Source organism: Tursiops truncatus, chromosome 14 (assembly GCF_011762595.2).
Source record: "Tursiops truncatus isolate mTurTru1 chromosome 14, mTurTru1.mat.Y, whole genome shotgun sequence".
In the NCBI taxonomy this organism is placed as follows: Eukaryota; Metazoa; Chordata; class Mammalia; order Artiodactyla; family Delphinidae; genus Tursiops; species Tursiops truncatus.
In genome coordinates, this window is record NC_047047.1 from 18,872,222 (window position 1) to 18,887,918 (window position 15,697).

General features: G+C 35.4%; 1 protein-coding gene across 2 annotated transcripts in view; it reads right to left on the reverse strand.

Annotated features, from left to right (window-relative positions):
- The window catches only part of CTNNA2 (catenin alpha 2), a 1,042,487-nt gene that overhangs the window by 55,796 nt on the left and 970,994 nt on the right, over positions 1-15,697 (reverse strand). For both annotated transcript variants that reach the window (XM_019942095.3, XM_019942096.3), the window contains one exon: positions 9,119-9,300. In XM_019942095.3, the coding sequence (XP_019797654.1) occupies positions 9,119-9,300 (182 nt within the window). The remainder of the gene's footprint in view (positions 1-9,118; positions 9,301-15,697) is intronic.

Genomic DNA, 15,697 nt, shown 5'->3' on the forward strand with positions numbered 1-15,697 from the left:
GAAATTTGAATGTTTTCTTGATTCACTTCAATTTCCATGTAAATAATTCAATTTGCTTGCACTCATTTTTAGGGAATATTTTTTCCCTATTTGGATGTGCATACTCACATTTTATTCTTTACATGCATTTCTATATATTTTAAACAGTGGTCCCTTAAAAAATATGATCGCCACAAGAGCAATGGGAATTTAATATGGAAATGCTTACCATGTGTCTATGCTGTTGTATATACATTTGTCTTCATAACAACCCTAACAAGTAGGCATCATCATTCCCATTTTAGAGAAGAAAAAAATAGACTAAAGTGAATAACTCATCTAAGCTTATGCAAATCATGTGATAAATTCTAAATTTAAATCAGAGGCTAGCCAAAATAAATGCACATGCATTGTCTTTCATACCATGCTCAGCACTATTATTATGTTAATTATATTTTTAAGTCCACTTTGGCTCCTTAAGAAGCCACTGTCTCTTGTCCATAACTCGGAACTGTTTGGCCAGAATTTCAGAAATCTGTTGAGCTCTTACTTTTGCTGGTTTATATGTTTCTGGGACTGACTTACAAAGGAAGACGCACAGAACACTGTAGATGTATTTATGCTGAACCATTTTCCCGTTATTTTCACATAAGGCTTTCAATTAGGTGAACTGTTTAAAATTACTTGTCTTTTAAATATTTATTTGAAAGGAAAAGGAAATTATGCTGCATCATAAATCTTTGAACAAAATGTTGCATATGATATGATTTTTCTTCACTTGTCTTGAGAGGTAAATAAAATAATAGACTAAATACATTCATCCTTATATTTTTAGCATTGTTACTGGTCTCCTTATATGCATCTAAAAATCAATGCATTTTTTAGGCCTACAAAATTATAAACCTATAGTTAAAACATGTGGTAAAATATAGAGAAAAACCACTCAGAAGTGATTTATTTAGAATGCATAGAGACTGGGCAATAATTGCCATTGTTATATAATAACGTTTTATAAAATGGAAGACTTAAAATGACTTTAGAAAATAAATGTAAATGAGGGGCATTTTGTTTCCCTCTTAATTTTGTCTCTGGCATTTTCAGTGTTAGTAGGTAAAAGTAAAATATATTGTGTTCATGTCAGTGCTTAAACACGTACATAGGGAAATTCAAAGCAAGCTATTTCATTTTGCTGTGGTAACATTAACTCTTCCATAAAAGACACTGATTTTTTTTCAGTTATTGTATAGATTTTTTAAATATGGACAGAGATTTTACATGTGAATTTGATATAATATGGATGAATTAAAGAATCTAGACAATTGGGCTCCCATTCTCTCACATTATTTTTTTAAATTATCTCTAAATAAACTTTTATTTTGTTTTTGGTTTATATTTTTAAAGGAAAGGTTAGATGCAGAATCTGTTAATATTTAATATTACTCTCATTATTGTTTATTTCTCTGTAACTTCCAAACCTTAGAAAATCTTTTTTGCAAACTTACTCTGACAAAATATTTGTTGTTACCTTTTGCCTTCATCTTAACCCATTCACAAAGGGCTGCACTATGCTTGATTTTTCATTACTAACAATCTTAGTGTTTGTTTGCTCCAAGAATTTCAAAGGACTTGAGGAAATGCTTTCTCATGAACCTTTCATGATAACTTTCAACAGTTGATTGACTCTGACAAAATGTGCTAAGTTAATAAAGAACATTTATAGAGACTTGAATTTGTTTGAGGCTGAGACTCCCATATTGCAGCTAAAGCATGATTAGAGCATGTCTTTTGTGATTACACCAGAGACTACAGTACATAGACTCACTATTATATTGTATTTAAAATTTTGAGACTTTACAGTTCACATTGCAGACTCAATTCAAATGTTTGGAGTCACAAGTTGATGACAGGGATGTATTACATGAAACTAGAGAGCAATGTAGAAATTTGGGGATCTTCAAATATTTCCTCATTTTCTGATTGAGAAAGCTGGAACCCAAAGAGGAAGTGAAGTGACCTGCCCAAGATGATAATGCAGAGAGTGATAAGGAGAGAGAAAAAGGACTGCAACCTCTGTGTCCCTAATCACAATTTAGTACTCTTTTTACTATATTCTGATGAGATAGCTAAAGTAGTAATCTCAGAGAAACAAAAATAGCCATAACTACAGATATTAATATGCAAGAAATAACAAAAACAATAATCATCTGACTCAAGAATTTAGAAAGTAGGAAGAAACTAATAAAAATCACTAACATGTGGTATCTAAAATATGACACAAATGAACATATCCATGAAACAGAAACAGAATTACAGACATAGAGAACAGCCTTGTGGTTGCCAAGGAGGAGGAGGGTGGGGGAGGGGAGGACTGCGAGTGTGGGATTAGCATATGTAAATGATTACATATAGGATGGATAAACAACAAGGTCCTACTGTATAGCACAGGGAACTATATTCAATATCCTGTGATAAACCATAATGGAAAAGAATATTAAAAAAAAGTCTCTATTACAGAGTCACTTTGCTGTACAGCAGAGATTGGCACAACATTGTAAATCAACTATACTTCAATAAAAACATAAAATTAAAAAAATAAGAAGAGATTTATGAGTTAGAAAATAACAGAACACAGAAAATAAATAAATCGATTCCAAAAAAAGGAAGGCAAAACTGATATAGAAAATATACTTAGCTTGTTATCAAGAAAAAAATAGGAGAAAAATATTCTAAAGTAAAAAAAGGTAAGATTTAAATTATCTTAAAAAACAGAACATTTGAAGTATTACAATACTAGTTTCCTCAAGTACATGTAAAGAAATTTGAGAACATGGATGAAATAACTTTCTAGGAAAATATAATTTACCAACACTGGCTAGAAAGTAGATTTTGAAAACTCTAAAGAATCTGATTTCCATGAAAGAAATAAGTAAGGCTGTCAGAGAGAAAGCTGGTCAAAAAATCAGTAAATCCAGATGGTTTCTCAGAGGAATTTACTAAACCTTTAAAACAGGGGTCCCCAACCCCTGGGCCACAGAGCAGGAGGTGAGTGGCGGGCAGGCAGGCAAGCAAGCTCCCTGCTCCCCCCACCCCATCGTCTGTGGAAAAATTGTCTTCCAAAAACTGGTCCCTGATGCCAAAAAGGTTAGGGACCACTGCTTTAAAAAGAAAATAATCCCAATGCAATTTAAATTCTTCCAGAATATAGGAAAAGAAGAAAGACTTCAAAAACAGTTTCATTAAGTAACATAATATTGATATCGTCAGAAGTACCTAATACAAATTATTTATTTAAGATTCTGCACAGCAAAGGAAACCATCAACAAAATGAAAAGGCAACCTACTGAATGGGAGTAAATATTTGCAAATCATAGATCTGATATGGGGTTAATATCTAAAATATATAAAGAACTCAATCAATAGCAAAAAAGCAAATAATCCAATTTAAAGACAGGCAGAGGGCCTGAAAAGACACATTTCCAAAGAAAACATACAGATGGTCAACAGGTACATGAAAAGATACTCGATTACTAATCATCAGGGAAATGCAAACCAAAACCACAATAAGATATCACCTCACACCTGTCAGAATGGCTTATATCAAAAAAACAACAAAAAACAGATGTTGGCAAGGATGTGGAGAAAAGGGAACACTTGTGCACTATTGGTGGGAATATAAATTGGTGCAGCCACTATGGAAAACAGTATGGAGTTTCCTCAAAAAATTAAAAATAGAACTGCCATATGATTCAGCAATTCCACTACTGGGTATTTATCTGAAGAATGAAAACACTAATTTAAAAAATATATGCACTCCTATGTTCATTGTAGCATTATTTACAATACTCAATATATGGAAGCAACCTAAGTGTCCATCAGTGGCTGAATGAATAAAGACACAAATAAATGGAAAAACACCTCATGTACATGGATTAGAAGACCTAATATTATTAAGATATCAATAATACACAAAGCAATCAATGTAACCCCTATTAAAAACCCAGCAGCAATTTTGCCAAAATAGAAAAATCTATCTTAAAAAATCATATGGATTGTCAAGGCATCTCAAATAGCCAAAACAATCTTAAAAAAGAACAAAGTTGGGGGCCTTACTACAAAGCTACAGTAATCAAAACAGTGTAGTACTGGCATAAAGACAGATGTATAAAATAATGGAACAGAATAGAAAGCCCAGCAGATTTTTGACAAGGTTGTCAAGACCATTCAACAGGAAAAGGACAGTGTTTTCAACAAATGATATTGGGAAAATTGATATCTACATGCAAAAGAATGAAGCAGGACCTTTACCTTATACCATATACAAAAATCAACTGGAAGTGGATCATGAGAGCTAATCTATACATATTTTACAAGAAAAGTTAAGGGAAAAACTTCATGATGTTGGATTTGGCAATGATTTCTCACATGTGACACCAATAAAACAGGCAACAACAACAATAAAAATAGACAAATTTGACTATATCAAAATTTTTAAAACTTCTGTGCATTGAAGGACACAATCAACAGAATACAAAGGCAACCCACAGAATCAGAGAAAATATTTGCAAATCCTATATCTAACAAGGGGTTGATATCCAGAATATAGAAAAACTCCTAGAACTCAACACTAAAAATTAATCAGCCTCATTAAAAAATGGGCAAAAGACCTGAATATACATTTCTCCAAAGAAGAATACAATGGCTAATCAGCACATGAAAAGATATTCAACACCACTAATTGTTAGGAAAATGTAAATCAAAATCACAATGAGATACCATCTCACACTCATTAAGATAGTTACTATAAAAACAAACAAAAACAGAAAATAAGAAGTCTTGGCGAGGATGGGAAGGAGTTGGAACCTTTGTGCACTGTTGATGGGAATGTAAAATGGTGCAGCTGCTATGTAAAACAGTACAGTGGTTCCTAAAAAAAAATAAACATAGAACTACCATGTGATCCAGCAATTCCACTCCTGGGTATATATTCAAAGAATTGAAAGCAGGGTCTCAAAGAGATATTTGTACACCCATGTCCATAGCAATATTATTCACAATCCAAGTGCCCAAGAATAGATGAATGGATAAACAAAACATGATATATACATTCATTGAAATATTATTTAGCCTTAAGAAGGAATGAAAGTCTGACATGTACAATATGGATGAACCTTGAGAACATTACGCTAAGTGAAATATGCCAGTCACAAAAAGACAAATGCTGTATGTTTTCACTTATATGAGATACTAGAGTAGTCAAATTCATAGAGACAGAAAGGAGAATGGTGTTGCTAGGGATGTTGCCCAGAAAAGATCAGAAGTCTGAGTCTTCCTATTAGTGGAAGGCAGTATGGACAAAGGGACTAGTTCCACTGGCTGTAGTTCCCAGCTTCAAAGTGATGGTTTATACCCTTTGTCTTTCCCTAACTTAATCAGGTTCTCTACTTTGGGCATTTTGAAAGGTGCTTTGAGGAATCTTGTGACCTTAAAGACAAAAGCCATCTTATTGTTCCATTTGGAACATGTTTTTAGTTTTCTTGGAAAAATATCAAGCCATAGAATTGGCTCTACTGTATAGGTTCATGTAACCTTCTCTCTTTTGCTAATAGGTGATTCTTATACAAGGGTCAATATTTGGAAGCTTTCCCAGGAAATGGTCACTTCCAAAAAAAAAAGAGAATCATGGAAAGCTATTACTGCATTACTGCTATCCACAATTTAACAACTAATTCATATTTATTTCATGAAAAGGTAATAGGTATTAATGAGAAAAATCAATGTGTGAGTGCATTCTGAGTCAATGTACTCAGTACCCAGAATTCTTAAATTCTGAGTTAATCCAAATTAAAAACATTTATTTACCATAGTTTTCTCAGTACCTCTAACAGATCAATATATGATGTGACTCTCCAGTAATGAGATATAGTAAGTAAGGAGTATATTTGTAAATGTACTGAATCATAGAATCGCCTTTTCAGAACCACAGTCCATAAAACATAGTTGGGAAATACCACTTTCACCAATTAGCTGAAGCGGTCTAAAGACAGCACAGTGGAAAAGTTGTATTAATCTGGGGATTAACGATAAATCAGGTGAGACTGTAGGACCATAAGTTGAATTATTCAAGGAAGTAACATTTATATGATGGTCTTGAAGTAGAAATACAAATATGCACAAAATTGAGAAGGAATCTAAGGGTCAGTAAAGGTAGGCCCTGGATAGCAAACTCAAGATTTTTATATTATTCTATGAAAAGAGGAAAGAAAGTTTTGGTGCAAAGGGAGCTAGATGGATGTCCTTTAATGGCCAGATATGGCATGGCATGAACTGACAAGAGTCAAGAATTGGAACTGGAAGACCAGTCAAGCTGTCACCTGGGCTGAAGCCCTGAGTGTCCATACCAAGGCAGGAATGAAATTTGGGAATAGCAGGCTGATTACATGATTCTTTACTGTAGCAGTAGATTGTACCCTGAAAGCTTTATGTTTTAGCCTGAACCCAGTTCCTTTCAAGATCAGAACTTACAGTTGATCTCAAGAGACAGCTTTGTCCCTTGCTGTACAATTAAACTTGGGTTTCTTTCCTGAACTGCTGCCATCTGCACACCTTTTGTTATTGGGATACAAGACTGGCCCATGCTATTTCTTTCTGAAGGTGACATGAGAGGTATGGATTCACCCTATGCAGGACAGCATTTATGCCATCACCATGAGATGATGAACTGTTTCCTGTTCAGTTCTTGGAAGTCAAGAACTGAACAGGAAACAGACATGAGGCATAATCAGTTTTATCCGCCATGAAGAAGTTATTACACAAATAATGAGGCAGAACCTCTCCAATTTTAATAATAATGGAGTGGATATCATTGAGATTACTGAATCAAATTAATGAATTAGCTACTGATAAGAATAAAACAGCAAAATAATAAATGCAAGGTTTTTTTTTCTTGTACCCAAACACCCTTTAAATGTAAGATCTGAAGAGAGTAGTCAAGTTTCAATTCCTACTCAGCTATATCCTTTCCTTTAAATAAGGGAACATAATATGTAAGAGCCATTAGAGGTATAGAGCTGAAATTATTCCTTTTTAAAGTGGAAAATGCAAGGCTAATAATGCATAGGGTCAAGTGCAGTGAACTTACGGGAGAGGCACAAAGAAAGGCTCAAATTAGCTACCTCTTTGCATGGCAGATGGGGGCAGCAGCAAAACCTCAGCTTCCTGTGCTCCATTTCCAATTCACAGTCTCTCCTGTCTCTCTGGCTATTAACTGTATCCTCCCTTTGCCCTCACAAAGGGGCACAAAACTACTCATCAGGCAGCGGAAAAAAATGATAACTAGTAGCACTCTAGACATTTCATTATTCAAATCAGCATAAAATGATTGTACAAAATCCCTCAGGAACTGAAGTGGCCCTCTTTTCACTTTTAAAACTATGCTTTGACTGATAGAAAGTCTGTCTTATTTAACATCATCTAACAAGACCCCCTCAAGTATATCTCTCTTCCTTGACACAGTTATATATAATCTAGAGCATTATAAAATGTCTCCCTGATCTAAACTAACAACATGACTTGATTCATCATTCACTTTAAATTAATGAGATTATTTGTTCAAGTGATGTTATTAATGGATTGTATAATATCCATCAGACAAAGTATGAATGGTGTTGAAAGCAAGCAAATTAAGTCATCAAAGGCCTTGAAAAGCAATGACTGTGGGCTGCCATGATAGTCTGATTTGTAGGAAATTTAGACTTAAATAATGGCTCAGACTGAGTTATCTTACTATTATTTTTTGTGTGAAATAAATCTGTGAAACCGACAAAGACCAGCCAAATGTACAAATTTGAACTTCTAATGAATACAATGACATTTAAAATCTCGAAGGTCACCCTCATAACTTTAAAGTCATTCCACTAAAGTCAAAAACAATTTTTAAATATTTGGAGAAAGGACCAAGTGATGTCATTTGTACATACTGGCCAGAGGCAAAAGGTAAAGGGAAAAAGGCAGAGATGTGCCATATTTTATTATAATTAATTGTAGGCTTTTCTTATTAAAAGCACTCAACAATCACTTAAAAAATTGTCACCCATAAGGTAGTGTCTTCACATTGCCACACATCTTATATAACTTTAATAACAAATACCGTGTTGAATCATTAAAACATCTTTTCTCATGTATCTGTGTGTGTCTGTGTTTCTCAGGAAAAGAAATCTACAGAGAAATGATAGCTTTCATTCATATGGCAGCATAATTTATAACTTCATTACCTCTTTGGATTTTAAAACTCTCCTGTGAAAGTTGATAAGAAGAGTATTATTTTCCCATTGTACAAATGAATAAAGACAGTACGAGACAGGTCCAAAATCACCTGGTATTTGGACTAAAAATCCAGGGATCTTTCATTGAGCTTTGCTCTCCCTTTGTCTGCCCTTTGGGTGGTAGGAAGGGCAGAAATGTCATCTCCCTTTAAAGAGGAAACTAAAAATGCAATGGCAGAAACAGCAATGACCCCTGATGAGGAAAAAGCTCCTGACAAAATTCTGACTGGTGTCTTGATTTAGTAAAAGCACTGTTCAGAGCAAAAGGATCTAAAACTTATACAATGTTTAATTTCCTTGTCAAAATTACAGAATCAGAGAGTTGAACCTGATTCTTTGTGTATAAGGATAAAATATGAGCTGAGATTAATGCTAAATCATGAGCTAGCATTAAACCATATTACATGTCTACATGCACACACACACACATATATATATAGATAGATATTTTTTCCAAAGGGGTATTAACAAATCATACACCTTATCTTCAGAATAATACTTAAACACACTGCAAAACAGCATAGACCAAAAATGAGTCACCCAAGCCCCAGGGGTTTGATTTTATGACTGACTTAGGATGGATAATTAAAACAATAATAATTACAGAAATGAATCTGTTCTTTTTGACCAAAAAGACCTATCTACTAAGAACCAGGTCCAGATCACTTTGACTTACACATGTAAATTTTATAATACCACTACCTTGCTTTGATGTAGTCTTTTAATTTTTCAGCAGGCTTTTCACATGCTAATACACACTGTTGTGCTTCTGTTATTTTTAATGAGAAAATCTTCCTCTTCCTGTCTCCAGGCCTCACCTTGTGAAGTCTGTCATTTCCATCATGATCATACACATCTGCTTGGCCAGCACAATGATATCATTGCCGCTGTCGTCCCATTTGGCCACTTCAGCATCCAGCTTGCTTTTCTCTTGGTGGAATATCTCCACCTGCTCAGCTATTTTTGCCTTCTCCTCTTGCGGTAGTTGTGCCATGATAGCCTGTGTGGGTTACAGAAAAAGTGTGACTAATGGTGACAAGGAAGCACAGACAGGAGGGTGACTCTGCCTCCAGTTAATGGCAAAGCCAGACCCTGACAAGGATGATAGGCTGCCCCACCATTCTGGAAAGTACTTTTTCTCCAGCCCCAAGAATGCAAAAGCACAGACTGGTAAGGTCCCCACATTCCCTGTCCCTGTTCCAACATACAAAAAAAATAAGAGATCCAAAGGTACGTGCACATTGACAGTAACAGAACTTCTTTGTCGCTATGATGACATATGTTTGTTCAAAAGAATCTATTCCTGACGATTTTTATATTTGGTCTTGGGAAACTTTTACCAGATGAAAGAATGCACCTCTTTCAACACTGAAATCTGTTCAGAAAAAAGAAAACAGGCCTCTGTTGCTGGGAAGGAAAAGAATTTTAAAGAATATCTGGGCATCCCAAGTGGGGTGGGGAGATGTCCTGTGAGTGTTAATGAAGCCATTCATGGTTAGATGCCAAACAAAAATCCCTTATGCAGGGCACATCAGGGATGGCATACCTATTCCCAGTCCTCCTGTATGGAAATCCTAGGTCGAACATGGGTCCCTGGAGAGCCTATGAGTATGTACAGGGAAGCTGTGATGGGATAAAATTTAGGATTAAGAAGCAAAGGTTGATTTTCAATAGTTGCTAGGTAAGGGAATGTAGAAAAGGAAAAACTACAGTTGATTCTCACTATTCACAGATTTTTTATTTGCAAATTTGCCTACTCTCTAAAATCTATTTGAAATCCCCAAATCAATATTTGTGGTGCTTTCAGACATTCACAGACATATGCAGAGATGCCAAAGTTTTGAGTCATTGACAACCATGTTCCCAGATGAGGCCGAACAAGGGTTTCTCTGCTTTCTTGTTTCAGCACTCATACCATAAAGAAGCATCCTTTCTGCAATCTATTTAGTACCACATTTTCCACATATTTGCACTTTTTATTGGTGGTTTTGCTGTCTAACTTGGCCCCCAATCCTAGTGCTGAAATGCTGTCTTGTGTCTCTAAGCACAAAAAGGCTGCGATGTGCCTAATGGAGAAAATACATGTATTAGATGAACTTCGTTCAGGCATGACTTTTAGTGCTCCCAGCTGTGAGCTCAATGTTCATGAACCAAAACTATCTAATAAGGTATCTAAACAGAAACACTCATTAAACAAGATTACATATTGATGGGTTGAAGGAAATATTAAGACTAGCAGCTCTCAGGAAGCTAACCCTGTATTTCCCCTAGGAGCAATGATTCCGTAGTTGCTAATTAAGCATTCATGGTGACTTTACAGAACATAAGGGCCGTGAATAAAGAGAATCAACTGTATTTGTTAGACACTATTTATGTAGCAGGCACTGAATGAAATGTTTGACATCACCTCAATGCATCCTCAAAGAACCATTTACAACCTGCTTCACTGAAAGGACCACGTGGATCAGTGTGTCAGCACTGATATCCCTCTCATTCTGGGATGCACGTATTCTCCAGAAGAGCATGATTTGGGGTACTGACAGCTGTTGCAAAGGACAGGTAAATAGCACAAAAAAACCTTCTTTCTATATTGTAAAGTTCCTCCCAATGTGAGTGAATTGTTTAAAGGAGAGGTAGGTAGCTGGTATCTAATGGAAATATCAGTGGATATAAGCTCAGAAAAACTGGGCTCAACCTGGCTCTGTAACTGACTTGGGTTAAGGCCTCATTGCTACTGGATCACATCCTTAACGTTCTATAATATAAGAATAGTAAACAATTACCTCAAAATGTTATGGTGGACAGAAAATGAAATAATAAATGTAAAATGAAAGTAAGCATGTGTGGGATTATTGTTAACATTATATTATTGTTATTTCTGTATGAGTTTTCTTCTAGCTGCTTCTCTAGCTTATTACTTAGTTGCCATCAAAGAGAAGGGATGGGCTCAGAGACTATGTGACTCTCTATAAATAGAAGATTGACATGATTCCTTGAACACAGGCATGTATACTGGATACTGTACTAAAAGGCTTATGAATGTCAAAAATTTAATCTACTTAATTATTCTACAAGATTAATACTATTATTACCCTTATTTTATTAATGATGATACCAAGACCCAGGGAAATTAATTAAATTCTGAATATTACACAACTAATGAGCTATAAGAATAGGATTCAAACCCAGGTCAGCTAACACCATACTTAACCATTGTGCACAATGGGATCACCATGCAGGACCATGCGGGTTAGACACTGCCCAGTGGTCCCAGCCCAGTGGGGCAAAGATCACTAAAACTCTAGGCTCTGTCCACCAGGCTGAGCATCCTAGACAAGCCTTCATCTGCCCAGGGTAAAGGGGTGCCTTTGTCTGATTTGCATAAAGTGTCCTTGAACCAGCAGCTTCCCAGATGCTACATCTTACTAATAGACAGCCATGTCTATGAAATCCCATGCATGCATGTGTGTGACTTTATACAAATAGCATGTGAGTGTGTGTGTATGATGTATGTATATACTTATGTAGATCAATATGTGTGTGCGTGTGTATACAAAATCTACAATCCATATTTTAAAAGCCAGACTTGTGCAAATACAATAAAGTATTAAAATACTAATATTTGAAAAATATTTTACAGTACTTTTAAAGATAGCTAATATACAAAAGAGCTTGTTGTAAACTCACATATGCAATATCATACTAACAGCAAGGCAGCTAGCTTTTCCAATACCTTTGAGATAGGTTTGGATTTACAGAAGTTTCCTGAAGCATCCCTGTCTGATGTTCTCATGCTGTCTTAGATTCATCTGTCCTCCTCATACAAAATTGATAATCATGTTTTACTTAAACCTCACAAGTCCTAACCAGCATCATTTAAAGCATCCATTAGGTGCTTCTCTGTAAAAGAATCTATAAAACTACCTGACAGACCTCCATACTCTACATTCAATCTCCAGATTCTAGCAATAAACCTGTCATTGTTCCAAAAGGGTTAATTTATGCATTAAAGGGTATACACGTGTCTATCAACTGTATCACTTGAGTTTCACATTGTGCAGTTTAACATTTGAATGTTAACTCCCTTGCACTAACTCTCTAATTTCGAGTAATGCCCTACCTCCGAGTTCTCTTTGAGCTTCCTGAGGGTAGAGTCCCCAGCATCCTGCACAGTGTAGAAGCTAAATACATATCTCTTGATTGACTGCTTACCCATTTTTCCACTCACTGCATCAACATAGTTTGAGAGAAGTTAACAGAACTGACATACGTTTCATAAGGGCACAACTCCAAAGAAAAACTGGCTCCTGAAAGCAGATTTGTATAAGAAGATGTTATTTTGACTCTAGGTGTGCTCCGCCCGCATAATGCACTTAATGGTGTGTGATTTGGGTGTAAGAGTCATTATATTTGCTTCTGCTTATATAGCTATCGATGAAGTAAAGTTGTTTCCTAAATATTATTAAAATTCTCTTAGCTTTTAAAAATTCATAATTGACCTTTTCTGAAACTGAAATTTAAAAAACGGTTATCTATAAACAGTAGATCACAAACTGTGAAATTTGCAAGTTAATCAAATTAAAATTCAACACATGAGTTTTAATTAGGTCTTGTCAATGTAACTCAGCAGTTTGAAATGTTAACACATTAAAGCCGTTCTAGCTAGGAAAAAAAAAATTAGAGGCTGGCTACATTCAAATCAAGTTGAATACAAAATATATGACATGCAATTGTTCATTCCCTCAAACTAAGGAAACATGAGAAAAATGATTTTCATGACGAAAGGGAAAGACAACAAATCAGCTTTTCTGTTTGGGTCATGTGATCACCTGGGGCGGTCTGAGATTTTTGGCTGCTTTCTGTGTAGCTAAGCACAGCTGTCCAGATTGTTGATCTGGGGCCCCAAGTCAGTGGCATCAGAGACTTGAATTCACAAAGTTTTCTAACCACCCTGTTCCATGCTCCTAGCCTTTCCTTTGAACATCCAACCACTTTTTTGTGATTGTTTTAAACTTTATTTATTAAATGAAAGTGCAAATCACTGACACAAGCCAACGACCACTCAGCCCAGAATCTTTTTCTTCAATCTAAATCTCAAAGAGCTTTTTTCCAATCTCAAAAGGATTATTTTTTCCAATCCCAAGATGAAAAATGACTTTTAAAGTCCATGGACCTCCAAACTGATATGTTAGTTTCTTAAACACAGAGCAAGAGTCTTACATTTTAAGGCTTTAAGTACATAAATGTTTATAAATAATGATTTAAAAGGTTAAAATGTAATGTGCCCATTTCTACTCACTTGGTTTTAAAGCAGGATAATAAGCATAAGTAATTAAGGAGTGGGTGACTTTTACCTGTCTCAGGCTGTGAAGTGAATTGGAAAATTGAGGTTCTTGTCTCATTAATTCAAATTAAAACTTTCACGATGGTCTGAATTATCTAGCTCTTTCAGGTTAAATTATTGGTCAGCCTTCTAATGAATGACTACCTTGTGCTACAAGCATCATCATCATCTTCTTCATTAACCTTAACATTATGTAATAACTCGTGATACATTTCATCATGCATTTCTCCTAATGACATTATGAAGTAAGATGCTGTATATATATATTACACACCCACACACACACACACACACAGAGACGAGGCAGGGACAGGTTAAGAAAGTTATCCCAAAGCCTCACAGCTTGGCCAAGTTCATACTTAAAATCAGGTTTGTGTGACTCCAAACAATATATTTTATCATGAAGGTTAAATGCCCAAGAGTTGTTGCTGATCAATTTTAACTATGTCAGCTTGTGAGGAAAGAGTTTATAAGATGTCATGTTTAGGAACAAAGGGCCTGATCGTTTCTATATTTCATCAGATCAGGGTATGATTGTTCTCATTCATTCTCTCTCTCTCTCTCTCTCTCTCTCCTTCTCATAAAGTATTGTAGACAAGCAGCAGACAGCAACACATAAAGGAAACAAACATTCACTCTAATTTCAGAATTTGAGAGCAATGTTGGAGTGGGTACTAAATTCTTTTCTCCCACCATAATCTCCTCTTAGATTAATTTACCATTTTCAGAGAAGAATTTCTCTGAATGAGAACACAAAGTAACAGGAGAGAACAGGCTGCTGGAAAGAACAACTGCCTCTGTCAGAGACAACTTTTGCCTCCTTCACAATTTCGACCAAGTTAACACACTTCTCTGGTCAAAAGTTCGACCATCTGTCATCTCATCAATTCAGTGCACCCTCTTATTTTCAATTTACAGCCATAATTCTATGTCTCTGATTTGTCATCATATAATTATAGGCTTAAATAGGCTGACTCAATAACTAATGCTGCCTGCTGCAAGTTACTCACACAGACCTCATGATAGATCGCAAAGACAAATCAGCAAGTGCTGGATTACAGGGGTACTTTGTTCTTATTATCCTGACCCATGTTCATCACTCATGCTGAAAAATCTTTTGAAAAAGACTATTATTGTCTTTTCACCCACTGGGTGAAGAAATAATAAATGATGTAGAGAGGTGCCATCTGACTTTTGTTTCCAGCCATCATAACAGACTTGATGTCTAACGTAATGGAAGTATAATGGGGCTGTATTCTTCCTTGTAAAAAATGAGGCTAATCATGCCATTTTGACAAGATGGTAATTAAAAGATTATAAGATAAAGGTTTTACAATATGCCTTAGTCTTTGAGAAAACAAGTTAATGGATACTTGGGCTGTATCAATACTAAGTTGCAGTCAGTCAATTAAATTGACTTTGAATTGATTAATGTTTGGGTGAATTACTCAAACTTGCCCTTTGTCATTGACATAAAAATGCTGGTTTTAGTTAATTTTGAAGATGAATTGACTTGACCTGATGCATTAGTTTAGCGTCATGCCAGCATAAGCTCAGAGGACTCTCAGCTTAACTTCCCTGTTTTCAACATTTTAGGGGGAGTAGATAGAGTCTACAAGGTATTTTTTAAAGTAGGGAGCTTCATACTCTTTTGTGCACTTTTCTACTGTCACCAGCCTGTGATTAGAAGAGATTTCTCTGCAAAAGGATGACAAGTCATCCCTTATTGAGCACTTAATATATGTCAAGTATTTTGCTCATTATTTTAATATATTAAGTAATTAGAACCTCAGAAGAATCTTATCAAACAAGTCTATTATTTACATTTTACAGATGATAGGACTGAAGCTCTGAGAAATTAAGCAGCATGTAACAGCATAGTCCCCCTCTACTCTTCACAATTCAAAACCAAGTCTGTCTGAAATCAAAGCCAATGCATCTTCAATGCTCTGGCTTTTACTCTCACATTACCCCTATCAATGTCCATATACATCTTCTGTATTATTTAGTTGTTGGATGAGAGTATCAGGAGAAATAAGATTTTAAGTACAAA